This window comes from Eumetopias jubatus, unplaced genomic scaffold (genome assembly GCF_037043125.1).
Source record: "Eumetopias jubatus isolate StellerSeaLion01/CBP00866 unplaced genomic scaffold, mEumJub1_p1.0 scaffold_8, whole genome shotgun sequence".
Lineage (NCBI taxonomy): Eukaryota > Metazoa > Chordata > Mammalia > Carnivora > Otariidae > Eumetopias > Eumetopias jubatus.
Window position 1 is genome coordinate 46,545,620 of NW_028274814.1, and position 18,709 is coordinate 46,564,328.

Below are 18,709 nucleotides of genomic sequence, written 5' to 3' on the forward strand. Positions count from 1 at the left end.
TTTATTTATTTGACAGAGAGAGAGCGAGAGCAGGAACACAGGCAGGGGGAGTGGGAGAGGGAGAAGCAGGCTTCCTGCCGAGCAGGGAGCCGGGTGTGGGACTTGATCCAAAGACCCTGGGGTCATGACCTGAGCCGAAGGCATACGCTTAATGACTGAGCCACCCAGGCGCCCCTGGGGCTTCACTTTTAAGCACTTGATATTGTCCTACAGATCGCTGAGGCTCTTATTTTATTTTTTCTGTTCTTTATATTGGATAATTTCTAGCAATCTACCTTCACATTCCATTGACCTTTTTTCTGTCCTCTCCAGTTTGCTGTTAATCCCATTCAGTTGGGCTTTTTATTTTTAAAATTTTAAAAAATTTTTAGGTTTTTAGAATTATGGATATTATTCTTTTCTGATTAAGAATTTTACTTGGTTCTTTTTTATAGTTTCTGTTTCCCTGCTGTGGTTCTTCAGCTTCTTATTCATTATGGCCATTTTTTCCTCTTGTCTTTGAGCATATTTGTATAGCTATTAAAGTCCTTGTTTGCTGATTCCAACATCTATGTCATCTTAAGTTTCTTTTCTACTTACTTACTTTTCTCTGGGCTGTGGCCCACATTTTCTTATTTCTTTGCATTGTAATACTTTTTTATTGTATGCTGGACAATAAATATATTACCTTATAGGGAGTCTGCATTATGTTGCCTTTTTTAAATAAAATTTTTATTTGGAAATAATGTCAGACTTATAGAAGAGTTTCAAAGGTACTACGTAGCATTTTTTCATACCCTTCACCCCATTTCTCCTAATGTTAACATATAAAGTATTCACTTAATCAAAACTAAGAATTAATAACTGCTCTACTATTATTAACTAACTGCAAGTTTTCTTTGAATTTCACCAGGTTTTCACTAATGTTCTTTTTATGTTCCAGGATCTAATCCAGGATACCACCTTGCATTTATATTTCCTTAATCTTCTCTGGTCTGTGGTAGTTCCTCAGTATTTCCTTATTTTTCATAACCTTGATATAGTTAAAGAGTACTGGTCAGATATTTAGTAGAATGCTTCTCAATTTATAGTTACCTGATTTTTTAATTTTAATCTTTAGACTAAGATTATGGGTTTTGTATAAAATATACCATAGTAATTAGGTATCTTTCTTATTGCATTATATTGGAGGTATGTGATATTAACAAGACTTATTACTGGTGATTTACATGATTAACCCTGTTTACATGTTAAAGGTTGTGTTTGCTAGATTTCTCTACTATAAAGTTACAGTTTTCCACTAACCATATGTTATTCTTTCGAAGTGAGTCACTAAGTCTTGCCAACACTCAAGGGGAGGAGAATTAAATTGAATATCATGATGGGGGAGTGCCTGCATATATTATTTGGAATCTCTGTATGAAAGATTTATAACATCTCTCTCATTTATTTATTTATTCAAGCATATATTTAATTAATATGGATTCAGAGGAGTGGCAGCACCATGATGTAGAGTAGGAGACCCCAGCTTCTATCCCCCCACAAAGAATAATAATTAGCTATCTCCTAATGAGAATAGCTCTGAAAGATCTCAGGAGTCTACTTAAGAAGAATCAGCAACACAGTGGGGCAGAAAAACTTGAGCATAACCACACAAAAAGGGTAGGAAGAACAGTTCTATCACCCACATATATATACTCAACTAATTTCTGACAAAGGCATCAAGAATGTGCAATTGGCTAGGTGCCTGGGTGGCTCAGTTGGTTGGGCAGCTGCTTTCAGCTCAGGTCATGATCCTGGAGTCCTGGGATCGAGTCCCGCATTGGGCTCCCTGCTCAGTGGGGAGTCTGCTTCTCCCTCTGACCCTCCCCTCTCTCATGTGCTCTCTCTCTTTCTTGCTCTCTCAAATAAATAAATAAAATCTTTAAAAAAAAAAAGAACATACAACTGGGGAAGTATAGTCTCTTAAATAAATGATGTTGGGAAAACTATATGTCCACATGTGAAAGAATGACATTGGACCCCCCCTTTTTTTACAGCATATATAAAAAAAACTGGAATAAATTAAAGACTTAAAACTAAGACCTGAAACTGTAAAACTCCTGGTAGAAAACATAGGGGAAAAGCTCCTTGACTTGGTCTTGACAGTAATTTTTTGGAATGTACACTAAAAGCACAGGTAACAAAGGCAAAAATAGTAAGGGACAGGTGAGGCTAAGTAGGGGGCCACATGACTAGGGTCATTGTGTGTGTGGGGTGGATATAACCAGGCTCACAGAAATCCCAGATGGGGAGAAATAGACATGACACTTATAAGAACACCTTGTTTGTTCTCATGATAGTTACAGGTCTACCATGTTTGTTCCAAATATAGACATGATATTCACAAATCCACAAAGCCCTCAGTGGCACCCATTGGATACCCCTCTCACTCCAGAGAGCTCTTTTCTTTCCTTTCTATTCTCACCTTCACTTAATAAATTTTCACTTCACCCTTTTGTCCTTGAGATTCATTCTTTGACTCTGTGAGACAAGAATTCTGAAACCCTGCAACAATAGGGGTGCCTGGGCAGCTCAGTTAATTAAGTGACTCTTGATCTCAGGTCCTGATCTCCAGTCCTCATGTCTGGGTCATGAGTTCAAGCCCTGTGTTGGGCTCCACGCTGGGCATGGAGCCTATTTAAAAAACAACAATAGGGGCGCCTGGGTGGCTCAGTCGTTAAGAGTCTGCCTTCGGCTCAGGTCATGATCCAGGGTCCTGGGATCCAGCCCCACATTGGGCTCCCTGCTCCACGGGAAGCTGCTGCTCCCTCTCCCACTCCCCCTGCTTGGGTTCCCTCTCTTGCTGTGTCTCTCTGTCAAATAAATAAATAAAATATTAAAAAAAAATAACAACAAACCAACCCCCCACCCACAAAAAACAAGAAACAAAAAAGCAAAAATAAACAAGGGGGACTACCTGAGATGATGTAGTTTTTGCAGAGCAAAGGAAACAAAATGAATCGGGATGTGAATTAGTATAGCCACTACAGAAAACAGTATGGGGTCCCCTCAAAACATTGAAAATGGAACTAATGTATGATCCAGCAATCCCACTTCTGATTATATAGCCAAAGGAAATAAAATCACTCTTTCGAAGAGATATCCACACTGCTATGTTCATTGCAGCATTATTCATAGTAATCATAATACAGAAACGACTTTAGTGTCTGTGGATAAAGAAAATATATTTATACACACCGTATATATGAGAATATATATATAATGGAAAATTATTCAGCCTTTAAAGAAGAAAGAAATCCTGCTATTTGCAACAACATAGATGAAACTGGAGGACATTATCTATGTAAAATAAACCAGACCAGAAAGACAAATTTCACATGATCTCACTGTGGAATCTAAAAAAAAAAAAAAGTGTTGAACTCAAAGTAGCAGAGTAGAAAGGTCATTACCAGAGGCTAGTGGGTGGGGGAGAGGGAGATATTGATCAAAGGGTACAAATTTTCAGTTATAAGATGATTAAGCTTTGGAGACCTAATGTACATGCAGCATGGTGACTATAGTTTAAATAATAATGTATTAACAAGAGAATGGATAAACAAACTGGTCTATTCATAGAGTGGAATATATTCAGCAAGAAAAAGGAATGCATTACTGTTACTTCAACATGGATGAGTCTCCTTTTATGAAAAACTTGGGGGGCGCCTGGGTGGCTTAGTCAGTTAATCGTCTGCCTTTGGGTCAGGTCATGATCCCAGGGTCCTGGGATCAAGCCCCACATTGGGTTGCCTGCTCAGCGGGAAGCCTGCTTCTCCTTCTCCCACGGCCTGCCATTCCCCCTGCTTGTGCGCTCGCTCTCCCTGTCAAATAACTAAATAAAATCTTAAAAAAAAAAACCAAACTTGGGAAAGATACAAACTAATCTACGATGATAAAAGGCAGATCAGTGGATGCCTAGAGAAAGGAGGGGCAGAAGGGCAGTAGTACAGAGTACATAAGTAAACTTTCGGGCGTGACATGTGTTTATTTTCTTGATTGTGGTGATGGTTTCATTGATGCATGCATATGTGTTAATTGGACCTCAGTAAAGCTATTAAAAATAATATTTACTTGAGGGGTGCCTGGCTGGCTCAGAGTGTGTGACTCTTGATCTTGGGGTTGTGAGTTCAAGCCCCATGTTGGGTATAGGAGCCTACTTAAAAAAAATAAATGTATACGTGAAATTTGTTAGAGTAGATTTCAGGGTGCCTGGGTGGCTCAGTCATTAAGTGTCTGCCTTCAGCTCAGGTCATGATCCCAGGGTCCTGGGATCGAGCTCCGCGTTGGGCTCCCTGTTCAGTGGAGAGCGGGCTTCTCCCTCTCCCTCTGACTACCGCTTCCCCGCACGTGCTCTCTCTCTCTCTCTCTCTCTAATAAATAAATAAAATCTTAAAAAGAGTAGATTTCAAGTGTTCTCAACACACAACCACACACACAAATGGTAACTGTTAGAAGTATTGAATATGTTAGTTTGTGGTAATCATTTCACAATGTGTTCTTATATCAAAAGTTGCACATTATATGCTTTAAATATATATATTTTTTCAATTTAATTAACATATAGTGTATTATTAGTTTCAGAGGTAGAATTCAGTGATTCATCAATACCCAGTGCTCATTACATCAAGTACCCTCCTTAATGCCCATCACCCAGTTACCCCTTCCCCCCACCGACCTCCCCTCTGGCCACCCTCAGCTTGTTCCCTATAATTAAGAGTTTCTTATGGTTTGCCTCCCTGTTTTCCTCTTAGTTTATTTTTCCTTCCCTTCCCCTTCATCTATTTTGTTTCTTAAGTTCCACATATGAGTTAAATTATATGACTTATTTCGCTTAGCATAATACCCTCCAGTTCCATCCACATCATTGCAAATGGCAAGATTTCATTCTTTTTGATGGCTGAGTGATAAATATGTACAATTTCAATTATAAATGCCTGCAGATAAAAATCAGTCAGTATGAATTCACAGCTCTTTTTTATTCCTGAGTTATAATCGAGTACTATTATTTATTTTGTTGTTCTAATTGTTTCATTTTTAGCCTTTGGGAGCTTTGTCAGCTTGGTTCCTGTGTCCTTCCGACATGCCCTCATCTTTTTTTTTTAGTTTTTGAGTACTTCCTCATTTTCTAGCACTAAAAGACTAAAAGGTGCCCCAGACTCATCTTGAATTTTCTGTGCCCTGATCCTAGATTTAGTCATTTCCTCAAGAAGCTCTGGTTCTTATGCTGCCATCACGGCCTCCTCCTCTTCTTCTTCAGCCATCTGGACTGTTTTTAAGTGTACAGTTCAGCAGTGTTACATATTTTATGGACTTAATATTTGTGTCCCCTTCTGTCCCCAAAGTCCCCAAAGTCATTTGTTGGAACCTTAACCTCCAGTGTGGCTTCATTCTTTATTTTGTGATGTGGCCTCTAAATGTTACAGGATTTTTGTCCCCTTAGTGCCCAGGTTCTTGGTCACATCGCTTTGAAGAACAAAGAGGTAGACCAGATGGAGAGTGGTGGGCAGCAAAGCAGTTTGTTGAGCAAGAGTATAAAGCTCCTGCAGCGGGAGGGGCGCCTGAGGGAGTTGCCCCCAGAATTTCTAAGTTTAGCGGTTTTTGTGAGCTCTTTTGCGGAACTATCTTCAGCAATCAGGGTGTGCTGAGTTGTGCCAGTTAGGGCTTTGGTCACGTATCTGTCTACCTATTAGGTTAATGTCTCTGTGCTGATGGTCTTTTTTTGCTGACATCTGGGGACTTAGGTCTTCATTGCCTCTTGCCCGTGATATTGACAAATGCTTTTGTGGTTAATTGTCTTATTTTCGGACGTTTTGCAGAAGTCATTTCTGCAAAGGCTGCAAAGCAGAATGCTAGTGTGGTCCTGTCTAAGCTGCAAAACAGGATGTCAGTGCTATTTCATTTTAGCTGTCCTGACTCCATATTTTCTTGTTGGGGACCCTGGCTCTGACTACCTAACTGTCCAACTAACTCCTAACCTAAGGAAGTAATTAAAGTTAAAATAGGTCATGATGGTGGGGTTCTGATCTGTTAGAATTAGTATCCTTATAAGATGAGCCACCAGAGAGCTTGCTTGCTCGCTCTCTTCCTGTACACATGCACCGAGGAAAGGCCACGGGAGACCACGGTGAGAAGGACACTGCAGCCCAACGGGGGAGTTCTCAGCAGATACCAACCCTGCAGGCAGCTTCATCTTGGACTTCCGGTGTCCACAGCTGTGTGCAAATAAATTTCTGTTGTTTAAGCTACCCAGTCTAGGGTATTTTGTTATGGCCGCCTAAGCAGACTGCTACACGTATATTCACCTTGTTGTACAACAGAGCTCCAGAAGTTTCTCATCTTGTGGCACTGAAACTATAACTATTAAGTAACTTCTCCATTCCTCCCACACCCTAGCTCCAGCAATCACCATTCTGTTTTCTGTTTCTATGAATTGACTACTTTAGATATCTCATATATGTGGAATCATAGAGTATTTGTCTTTGTGTGTGTGTGTGATAGGCTTATTTCATTTATCATAATGTCTTCAAGGTTCCTCCATGTTGTAGAGTGACACAATTTTCTTCCTTTTTAAGACTGAATAATATCCCATTTTACGTATAGACCACATTTTGTTTCTGTTGTCTTCTTTTTAAGGGCATCAACACTTGTTCTTATAGGCAGCTAAATTACTGGTAGATCTTTCTGGTTCTGTCAGGCTTTACGTTTTTTTCCCCTCGGTTCATGCTGATCAGCACTGCATCACCTCGGGTCCTGCAGGAGACCATCTCAACGGGGGGGCTGGCGGCGGCTTGTCCTCTGCCTGTGCAGCCTAGCTCTTAGCCAAGGACCATGGTGGATTCCTATATCATTTTTTGGACACCTCTCTCTGCAGTCTCTCATCAGTTACCCTGCCCTGCAAACCCCAGGCGTGTAAACAGCTCAAAACTTGCATCTCTGCCTCCTCTGTTTAGGATTCATTTTCCTGCTTTGGGCCAGAAATTCCCCAGAGGTAGGGTAATGCCAGGGTGGTACTGGTGCTCACCTTTGCATGTTCTGTTCTTTCAGGGATCACAGCGCTGCCTATACTTCTCTGCCTGAAAACAGTTGCCTTGTGTGTTTTGTTGTATATAGTTCTTTGGCTGAAGAGCAAGTCCAGTCTCACTCTGTCATGGTGGGAAACAGGACTATACTAGGTTTTTTTTTTTTTTTAATTTTTAAACTTTATTTTAAAGTAATCTCTGTGCCCAATGTGGGGCTCAGACTCGTGACCCTGAGATCAAGAGTCGCACATTCTACCAACTGAGCCAGCCAGGTGCCCCAGAGCTATACTAGTTTTTTTTTTTTTTTTTTAAAGAATGAACAGAGGTTTATTTTTTATTTTTATTTTTTTTTAAGATTTTATTTATTTATTTGAGAGAGAGAGAATGAGAGATAGAGAGCACGAGAGGGAAGAGGGTCAGAGGGAGAAGTAGACTCCCCGCTGAGCAGGGAGCCCAAAGTGGGACTCGATCCCCGGACTCCAGGATCATGACCTGAGCCGCAGGCAGTCGCTTAACCAACTGAGCCACCCAGGCGCCCTGTACTAGTTTTTATTAGTATGCTGTCCCTGCTTTTCATCTCTTTCCTGTCTTGAACTTACGTAGAGTTTTAATTCCATTTCTGTTTTCATTATTTTAACTTTTTATTAATGTTTCATCTATTAGAAATATATTATTCACCCTTTAGATTGTATTTATTTGATTTGTTCCCCTTATAGTTGTCTTTGCATACAAAAATAAGAGAACAGGGAGAGAAAATTTAATGGAATTTCTGACCCAGTTAAGTGTAAAGATTAGAGCACAATCAGGAAGACATTTGGGGGAATAGAGGGGTACAGCATATTCACAAAACATGTATCTGGGAAATAGCTCATTTTCCCCATGATGCCAGGCACATGCAGCCAACAGTCCATTTCTCTTGTCACATATGCTTAACCAAACACTCCAAGAAACAATGAAATCGGTCCCATTTGGCATGCATCTATTTTCTCTAAAGGAAACAAAGCAAATATAAAATCTGAGATAAATTCATAGCTAAGAACACTGTCATTTTTATTCCTGTTTCCATAATTGAAGTTGCTGGACTTCAGAGCAACTTCTCCTTGCTGAATAGACTTAGTGACGTGGGAATCAATCTAGTATGTATTTCATGAGTATCTAGAGAGAGTGGTGAGGCAAAAAAAAAAAAAATCACAGTTTAGAATATTAATTTCTTAATCAGCTCCAGATTTTGAGTCATTTCCTGAAAAATTACTTCTGTTTTTATCATGTTGGACCATTTAAAAAAAAAAAACTTGAAAACCTTCAAATTTCCTGCTTGCAGTTTAGACATTGGGCTGTTTCCTCACTGATATGTGTCTCTTCACACTTTCGTAATTTTACTCTCTCAACTGAATGTGAATGATATTAGATGGAGATGACTGACAATGATATTTATTCTGCGTTACAGTTGTCTACTGAACCTCAAGCCCAGAATGACTACAGACCAGAGCAAAAAGGTGAGTTAATCAAGTTAGTGTGCAAAACCATGCACAGTGCTCATAGACTAAGGGATGAGTGGGAGGTAGAATAAGTTTGGAGGAGAGGATGCAGAAAAATCGAGGGTAGTTGGAAGGAATACATTTGGTTCAGTTGTAAGTCCAGACTTGGGATATGAAAATTTGGTATACGGTCAAGGATCTGATCTTAGTTAAGTCTCAGGTAAAGTCTTTTCTAACTGTTCACTGCTAAGGTCTCATCTATGAAACCCAAGCTAAGACTGTTTAAATTCTAAGTACCTCTGTTTTTCTGACTATTAAATTGGGAGAAAGACCTCAGTAACTTTGCTAATGGGTAATAGTAAGAGTTTGCCAGAAAAGAAACTGATTCACATTATTTAGGTTCCCCTCCCACAGTACTGCACTAGAGTGTGACAGGGATAGGAAGAAGGCATTAAGAATACTACAAATAAGTATTCCCGGTGACTCTTTGGGGATTTGAGGATGAAAAAGACATTTTTACGTGGAGCCTTGAGCGAACACTTTCTGAGACAGGCAGATCATAGTATAAGAGCCAAAATTAATATTTGATTTTATATCTTAGGCAATACACTGCCATTAAGTATGTTCTTTAGTACGGCTTCATCAGCTTTCTCTCTTTTTGCTACATAGTCTTATTATTATAATTTTTAGTGTTGTTCTTTGAAAGCATTGCTATAATTTGCTACATCATTCCAGTATACTGGGATATTGAGATTTATTTCCATTACTATAATTTATATGGCATTGGATATTTTCATTTATATATAGATTTCTTGGATTTATAATTTTGGATTATATCTGTACCAATTTCTAAGGAATAGAAACGTTAAGTCAAAGGAATCTACATTCTAGAGTTTAAGTGCAAGGTCACACAGCTGGTGGTAGGTTGAAACTTGAATATAATTATTTTGATTTCTAGGCAAGTGGTTTTTTATTTATATACAGTACACATTGCACATTCTTGTTTGCTGCCAGTATGCTCATTTCCACCCCAGCTTTCCAGGGTACTCTACTTGGGAATAGGAAAACAGACTAGGAGCTTTAAAATTAAATTAAAAATCTCTTTAGAAAATTATTACATGTTTATTATGGAAAATAGGGTATCTATGAAAGCAGATACAGGAAAACAAAAATCACTAATAATTTTACAACAACGTGGCGGTTATTACTGTTACTATTCTGATCTATTTTTGCCTGTCTGTGTCTACTAAGAGGCTTTTAATATGTATATTTCTAAATAACGCTTAATTTCTTGAACTGGATTGTGGTCACACAAATGCAATTAAGTTTTGATACTTTTTTTCATTTCGCATAACATCTAAAATCATTTATTTCACTTAATATTTACTATAGTGAAAATGTATGTTTTTTTCCTTTTTTCAAGATTTTATTTCTTTATTTGTCAGAGAGAGAGAGCTCACAAGCAGGGGAGCAGGAGGCAGAGCGAGAAGCAGGCTCGCTGCTGAACAAGGAGCCCCATGTGGGACTCCATCCCAGGACCCTGACTAAAGGCAGACGCTTACCCAACTGAGCCACCCAGGTGTCCCGAAAGTACATTTTCTTATGTCACTAGAAATCTAGTGTTTTTGAATGTATCAGTCCAAATATTTATCATGCAGAACTCTCTCATTTTAAAGGTACCACTCACTATAAATGTTTTCTTTTTAAAAAGGTTTTATTTATTTATTTTAGAGATAGAGAAAGAGAGCGTGAGAAGGGGGAGGTGCAGAGGGAGAGGGACAAACAGACTTCATGCTGAGCGCAGAGCCCAACACGGGGCTTGATCCCACGCCCTTGGATCATGATCTGAGCTGAAATCAAGAGTCGGACACTTAACCAACTAAGCCACCCAGGCACTCCTCACTATGAATTTCTTTCTTTTAAGAAGTTCAGAATGCTAAGATAAATTTTTAAAAAGTGTGGGGTGGGGGGCCCTGGGTGGCTCAATCGGTTAGGCATTTGACTCTTGATTTTGGCTCAGGTCATGGTCTCCGGGTTCTGGGATTGAACTCCCAGGGGCTCTATGGGGGGCATGGAACCTGCTTAAGATTCTCTTTCTACCTCTCCCTCGCTTAACAACAACAATTAAAAAAAAGAAGTTCAGAATGCTTCATGGATATACACACATGTCTACAGGGTAATTTATCTAAAATTTAAGTAATAAAGTGAGGCCCCAAATAGAATTAATTTCCAAATTTCCTAATTAAAGATTACCAGATAAAGGGTCAAAACTAGTGCTTAAATTCTTACTTTATACATTTTTGTTCTTTACAAATAACTCCTACATTGTCAGACTATGAGACCACTATGATTTTGAAATAAAAGTGGGTTAAGAAAAATTTCCATTTTCCAAATGAAGGAAAATAGCATTCTTATATGTAACATAGTTAATATGAAGTAGTGTTTCATCCTTAAATATATCAACCTAAACTCGTTGTTTTTTCAGTAATGACAGTTTACAAAGCATTTCTGAGCTGTAGGTTATTTTATTTTTATTTAAACTGTAGTTATTTAAAGTTTGAATGGGTAATACCCCCACATGGTTCCAAACACAGAAGGTGCAAAAGAAAACAAGGGAAAAAGTATCCCTCCTTTTTTTTCTTCAGTGACTTATATCCCCTCCCCAGAGGCAAACAACATTATCAGATTCTTGTGTCTACTTTCAGAGATACTAGCATACATTGTTCTGCAAAATGTTTCTTTCCCTGTACTATATATCTTTTCTTTTTTTTTTTAATTTTTATTCCCTGTACTATATATCTTGAAAATCACTTCATATCTGTAAAAAAAAAAGCATGTCTTTATCCTTTGTTAGAAGTTACATATTCACTTTATGGCTATAACAAATGTATTTGACTGGTCTATGACATTTTCTCCTAAAAATACTGCTGCCATGAATTGGCTTATAAATATGACAGTTTTCACATGGGTGAGTATCTGTAGGAAAAAATCCTCAAAGAGAAATTGCTGGATCAAAGGATAAATGCCTTTGCAATTTTTGTAGACATTGCCAAATTGTCCTTCAAAGAGGTTGTACCAATTAATATTTTCACCACTAAAGCGTGAAACTGTAAGTCACAATTTCTTTCTTTTTTTTTTTTAAGATTAATTTATTTGGGCGCCTGGGTGGCTCAGTCAGTTGGACGTCTGCTTTCAGCTCAGGTCATGATCCCAGGGTCCTGGGATCCAGTCTTGCATCAGGCTCCTTGCTCAGTGAGGAACCTGCTTCTCCCTCTCCCCCTCCCCCTGCTTGTGTTCCCTCGCTCTGTCAAATACATAAATATATTATATCTTTAAAAAAAATCTCTAGGGGCATGTGGGTGGCTCAATCAGTTAAGCGCCTGCCTTTGGCTCAGGTCATGATCCCAGGGTGCTGGGATCAAGCCCCTCATCAGGCTTCCTGCTCAGGGGGGAGTCTGTCCCTCTCCCTCTGCTCCTCCCCCCTTCTCATGCTCTCTCTCTCTCAAATAAATAAAATCTTTAAAAAAATATGTCTCAAAAAAATGTATCTCTATGGTTAAAAAAAATTAAAGTAAACAAGGACAATAACATAAATGTAAAGAAAGAAAGAAATCAAGCAAACGTTTCTGTGGTCCCTAAAATATCCCAGAGAAGGTTAAAAGTATTGGCTAAATTTGGACTTTGATCAGTTAAGGATGTCTGTTGTAGTTTATATTAAAAAATATAAACAGAATGTATAGCTTCTAAACTAGTAGTAGGAAAAGAATAAATGATCAATAATACAAAAGGAAAAATAGAAGATTAGGTATAAACACAAATATATCAGCTGTTACATGGACTAAAAGGAACTAAATGCTCCTGTAAAAAGATGAAGATTGTCAGATTGAATTTTAAAAAAGAATCTAATATATGCTGTCAACTAGAAAAAGATCTAACATAATTCAGACAAGTTGAAAGTAAAAGATGGAAAAATGTACTGCACAAACATTAAAAGGAAGCTAGTTATTATTTAATTATTATATTAATTATCATGCAAAATAGACTTTAAGGCTGGAAGAATTTCTTGGGAGAAAGAGGGTCATATTCTAAGGACAAAAGTTACAATTCAAATATATATACCTATATTTGCATATATAATTTTGTGTCTGCCTAAAACATGACCTCAAGATGCATGACACAAAAACTGAACTATAAGGAGAAATGAATAGCTCTGCAATTATTGTAGGAGACTTCAAGTTTTCTCATAATTGATATTAAAAAGTCAGACAAAAATTTTACAGCATAATTAAATTTTGACACATACAGAATATCATATCCACCGAGTGCAAAATAATTTTTTTCAAACACACAGGGAACATTTGCAAAATTGACTATATAATGGGCCATAAAAAAAGTTAAACAAATTTCAAAGGACTGAAATCATACATGGCATATCTTCTTTCCTCAGTGTACTTAAGTCAGAAACTAGAAAGAACAACAAAGCAAAACAGCAAAAAAGAGGGAATAAACTAACACATTTAATATTTAATATAATCTATGGGTCAAAGAAGAAGTTGGAAAGAAAATTTAGAACATTTTAACTGAATGATAAAAATCCTAAATACCAAATATGTAGGGTGCAGTTAAAACTGTGCTTTTAGGAAACTTCTAGTCTTAAATATTTATATTAAAAAGCTGAAAGGATCGAGTCCCACGTCGGGCTCCCTGCTCAGCGGGAAGCCTGCTTCTCCCTCTCCCATGCTCCCTGCTTGTGTTCCCTCTCTTGCTGTCTCTCTCTCTCTTAAAAAATAAATTAAAAAAAAAATCTGAAAGGATATGGAGCACCTGGGTGGTGCAGTTGGTTGAGCATCCGACTCTTGGTTTTGGCTCGTGTCATAAACTCGGGGGTGTTAGACGGAGCCCCAAGTCGGGCTCCATGCTCAGCATGGAACCTGCTTCAGTTTCTCTCTCTCACTGCTGCTACCCCAACTTCTAAAATAAATTAATAAATTAATCTTTTTTTAGCTGAAAGGATAAAAATTACTGAGTCAAATATCCATCTAAAAAATAGAATACTTTTTTAATGTATAAAAAAGGAGAAATAAAATCCAAAGAAAGTAGAAGGAAATAATATAGTTAACAGCAGAAATTAATAATAAGAAAACACATCCACAAAAAAATAAAATAAATAAAACAGAAAACACGCACATAATAGACATGCAACAGTAGAAAAAGTTGGTTCCTTAAAAAACCAAATAAACCAACAACAACAGCAAAAAGCAACATACAAATATCTGGCTAGACTAACCAAGAAAGGCTTAGAAGTCACAAATAAATAGGGGATCCAAAAGATTCTATCATATTCAGAGATTTAAGTAAGTTTACTAGATACAAAATGATATATAAAACACTATTACACTTCCATATCCCAGCAACAAACAGGGAAAAAAATAGAAAAAGATACTATTTAAATAACATCAACAATATTAAGAAACTGGTTATAAATATAACCAAGGTTGCCCAAAATTCTATAGAGAAATTAAAATTCTTGTATAGTGCATACAAATAAGTGGAGAGATATTTGTGATCATGAATTAGAAGATTTGATATGTTCAGATGTCAAATATTCCAACAGGCCTTCTATTGATTTATACATTTAACATAATCCTATCCCAAATTTTAATGTAGATTTGGTGGGGGGGGGGACATTATACAGCTATTTTAGTTAAAACACTGCTGTTGATGCTGGAGTAGACACATAGACCAATGGAATTGAATATAGAGAGGTCAGAAAAGGACATACACATTTTTGGAGACTTCATATATATTGATATTTAAAAATCCAGAAAAATTTATACATATAAATTTTTATATTTTTATATATTTATATCTATAATATTTATATATATAAATTATATATATGTTAGTAAGTTTATGTATATATAAAAGCACCAACTGCAAGAAAAAGAAAAGGCAGTCTTTTTTAAAGAGAACTCTCTAGAGGGTGAGTTAGAAGAGGCTATTCAGAAAGTGGGAAAAGACACAGAGAAAGAGATGTGATATACTGGTGATAAGAGGGAGATTTTGAAATGGAGAAGAGAATGAGAATTGCATTATCAATTTTTTTCTAGTCAAAATATGTATTTTTTAAATTGGGTTAAAAAGGTATTACACGGGCGCCTGGGTGGCTCAGTCGTTAAGCATCTGCCTTCAGCTCAGGTCATGATCCCAGGGTCCTGGGATCCAGTCTCACATCAGGCTCCTTGCTCAGTGAGGAGCCTGCTTCTCCCTCTCCCACTCTCCCTGCTCATGCACTCTCTCACGCTCTCTCTTTCTCTCAAATAAATAAATAAAAACTTTAGAAAAAAATAAAGATTAACTGATTTATTTTGGGGGGGAGGGGCAGAGGGAGAGAAAGAATCCTGAGGCAGACTCCCTGCTGAGCGGGGAGCCTGACATGGGGCTTGATCCCAAGACCCTGAGAACGTGACCTGAGCTGAAATCGAGTTGGCTGCTTAACAGACTGAGCCATTCAGTGCCCACAAAAAGTATTCTTTTTTTTTTTTTAAGATTTTATTTATTTGCCAGAGAGAGAGAGAGAGCACAAACAGGGGGAGTGGCAGGCAGAGGGAGAAGCAGGCACCTCACTGAGCAAGGAGCCTGATGCGGGACCGATTCCGGGAGCCTGGGATTATGAGCTGAGCCAAGACAGACGCTTAACTGACTGAGCCACCCACGCATCCCAAGAAAAAAGTATTCTTAACTTGATAAATGTAGGATGTTCCTTGATAGAGAGGTGGGTTGTTACTCTAGACTTCAGAGCAAATCCCTGATATCCAGCAAAGAAATTTAGGGCCTATGTCTCAGTTCTCACTAGGCCAAATTTCTTCAAGGCTCCAGATATCCTTCCTTTGCCTTTTCTTTTCCTTCAACTTTTATTCTAACTCAGGATTTTGTTTTGGATTCTGTTCTCACAGTTTCTTCTTCCAAGTTCCCTCTCTCATGCCCTGTGGCAGTAGCTTTGGGACTTCTGAATACCATTTTTGTGTGTTTCCTGCTTGTCCAGTGGATTCACTGCCAGGGTAAGTACTAAGTAAGTACTAACTTAAGTTAAAATCTTTTATTCTGCCTATTTTTATTTTATTTTTTTAGAGATTTATTTATTTGACAGAGAGAGACACAGCAAGAGAGGGAATGCAAGCAGGAAGAGTGGAAGAGGGAGAAGCAAGCCCCAATGCGGGGCTTCCTGCAGAGCAGGAAGTAGGAAGCCCAATGCGGGGCTTGATCCCAGGACCCTGGGATCGTGACCTGAGCTGAAGGCAGGCGCTTAACGACTGAGCCACCCAGGCGCCCCTATTCTGCCTATTTTTAAAAAAGTTTATTTATTTAAGTAATTTCTGCACTCAATGTGGGGCTTGAACTCATGACCCTGAGATCAAGAGTTGCATGCTCTTCTGACTAAACCAGTCAGAAGTATCCCTATTTTACCTATGTTTTGTTATAAAAGCAACATAACATAACAGAACATTTGAAAAATGAAGAATAATGCCAACAAAATAAATCATTACTTGTACAGAACAACATTTCCTGGGTATCGTCTCCTAGGCTTTGACTACAGGCATTTGTGTAAGTATTCATTCTTTTAACAAAGAATACCAAGTCCTCTAAAATTTTCCCCACCTTTTTTTTTTTTTAAAGTAAGACTGGGTATTATGTCATAAACACTTTCCTAATACCATATCTATTATGATAATCAAAATTGTATTATTTATGTATTGTGTTTAACTTTTCACATAATAGATATATCAAAATTTAATTAAATATATTCTGCTTTTTTTTCCAATTAGAGTGCTTTCACATTGAAGTGAAATTTTCTAGATTTAATTATTCCTAGATCATTAACTATGATGATCCAGAAAGCCCTCAGTTTATTATTTTATAATCCAGAGTGCTGACTTAAGTTTATGTTATCTGGAGATGATTGTTATGCAGACTTTATTCATTAGGATCCTAGGATTCAGGGGCGCCTGGGTGGCTCAGTCGGTTAAGTGGCTGCCTTCAGCTCAGGTCGTGATCCCGGGGTCCTGGGATCGAGCCCCGCATCAGGCTCCTGGCTCAGCGGGAAGCCTGCTTCTCCCTCTCCCTCTGCCTGCCACTCTGCCTACATGTGCTTTCTCTCTCTGTCTCTCTGTCAAATAAGTAAATAAAATCTTAAAAAAAAAAAAGGACTCTAAGGGTTCAGCCCTAGGACCTCTACCTCAGACCCAAGTCCTTTGAAAGAAAGAGACTCCAAGGAGGTTGGGAATTTCTCATTCAGGCTGGGTAATGTCACAGTTGTATGGAAAAAGCACAAATTTATAAGGTGCCAACTGTATAGCTTGATTTCCAGAACCCTATATTGGTCACATGCCAAGCCACAGAAAAGTTGTCTAATTTTGACATTTTTAAAAAGGACTGCCTTTGCTACTTTTTAACCCCCAAACCTAGATTAGGTATATAACGTATTGTGCAGTCAGATATTCACACGTGCTCATTTGCTATAATGATTCGTACGTGCTTGTCGTGGAATTGTGCCAGTGAGGAGTTTATACAAATGTATTTTATGAAAGTAGAAAACCAATAGAATTTTGGAATCTTGGCTGAAATGACCTTGAAAGCTTATTCAGTTCCCTCTCATTTTCACAGAACTATAATCCAGCCATTTTTTTTAAAAGATTTTATTTATTTGAGAGAGAGAGAGAGAGATCGAGCATGAGGCAGGGAAAGGGGTAGAGGGCAAGGGAGAAGCAGACTCACCACTGAGTAGGGAGCTCAATGCGGCGTTTATTCCTAGGACCCCAAGATCATGAACTGAGCTGAAGGCAGATGTTTAAGGCAGACATTTAACTGACTGAGCCACGGAGGCACCCCCCCCCCTTTTAGGATATAATCCAGCCATTTTAGAGGAGTGAGAATGTTCTGTATTTAAAAGAGCCCTGTGAAGAAATTACATCACTTCTTACTTTAGCATCTGATATCCTTCTCTGTCAGAAACTTGTTTGATAAATTCTTTTTGCTGAAGTTTAAGTCTTTTATCTAATATCTAATGATGACAGACAATCACATTTGTGATAAAAGATAAAACACCTATCTTTCACTCTAGTTAAGTTTGCTTTTTCTAGTTTCTGTCCTTTTCTTTTGCATTATCATGGGGTATTGGTTGAGGTTGGGCATTCTGGAAAATTCGGCCTGATTTCAGCAATGTATATTATGCAGTTACGCAGTGCGTGCACTAAGCCCACATAGACAATGGGCTGATACATATAATGCAGATGCTGGGTTATTTTATCTGGTATGAATACAGCATATGTGCATAAAGATCTCCAGCACAAGTGGTGTACTCTGTCCACGGTGCTCTGCCAGGTTGTATCCATTTCCTTACCTGCTTTATTATTATTTTTTTAAAGATTTTATTTATTTATTTGAGAGAGAGAGAATGAGAGATAGAAAGCACGAGAGGGAAGAGGGTCAGAGGGAGAAGCTGACTCCCTGCTGAGCAAGAAGCCCGATGTGGGACTCGATCCTGGGACTCCAGGATCATGACCCAAGCCGAAGGCAGTCGCTTAACCAACTGAGCAACCCAGGCGCCCAAAACGCATGTGGCCCGTACGGGGATCCTTACCTGCTTTAGTCATAGTCACATGCTTAAGTAGTGGAATGCACAGTAGTAGTAATAGAGTTGGACATCATGAAGTTTTTAATTTGAGGGCAGGCGTTGTGCATTTCTCTAAATCTTAGTCTGAAAGGCGGTGGGGCAGGGAAGACGGGGGGGGGGGGGACCGCCATGTTCTATTTATCTCCCCTTTCATTTCCAAGACTAAGTGGTCCATAAAGATGCGAACCACGCCCTCTTCCTTTCCAGGTTCCAAATGTACCTCTTGTGCCAGTTGTCACAGTTGTCCAGACCTCTGGATGAAGTATGGTAACTACTGTTATTACTTCTCAGTGGAGAAAAAAGACTGGAATTCTAGTCTGGAATTCTGCCTAGCTGAAGACTCACATCTCCTTATGTTCACAGACAACCAGGAAATGGTAAATGCAAACATGTAGCAAATGTCGGTTGTTTTGTTGGTGAATGCTGTTCCAGCGTACTGTGTGTTCTCTTTTGAGGAGCCAAAGGAACGCTCTTCTCTTTCCCTCTCCTCTCTCCTCTTTCTTTCCCTTCCTTCCTCCTCC

At 38.5% G+C, this 18,709-nt stretch overlaps 1 protein-coding gene across 2 annotated transcripts in view; it reads left to right on the forward strand.

Moving 5' to 3' along the window:
- The first annotated feature begins 8,364 nt into the window (after positions 1 to 8,364).
- Positions 8,365 to 18,709, forward strand: part of KLRG1 (killer cell lectin like receptor G1) — a 29,381-nt gene continuing 19,036 nt past the window's right edge. Inside the window, exons 1-3 of one of the 2 annotated variants that reach the window (XM_028119663.2) lie at positions 8,365 to 8,533; positions 15,472 to 15,576; positions 18,396 to 18,565. In XM_028119663.2, coding sequence (XP_027975464.1) covers positions 8,446 to 8,533; positions 15,472 to 15,576; positions 18,396 to 18,565 — 363 coding nt within the window. In that variant the 5' untranslated portion in view covers positions 8,365 to 8,445. Of the gene's footprint in view, positions 8,534 to 15,471; positions 15,588 to 18,395; positions 18,566 to 18,709 lie in introns of those variants that run through there. The other variant, XM_028119664.2, reaches the window with a different exon arrangement.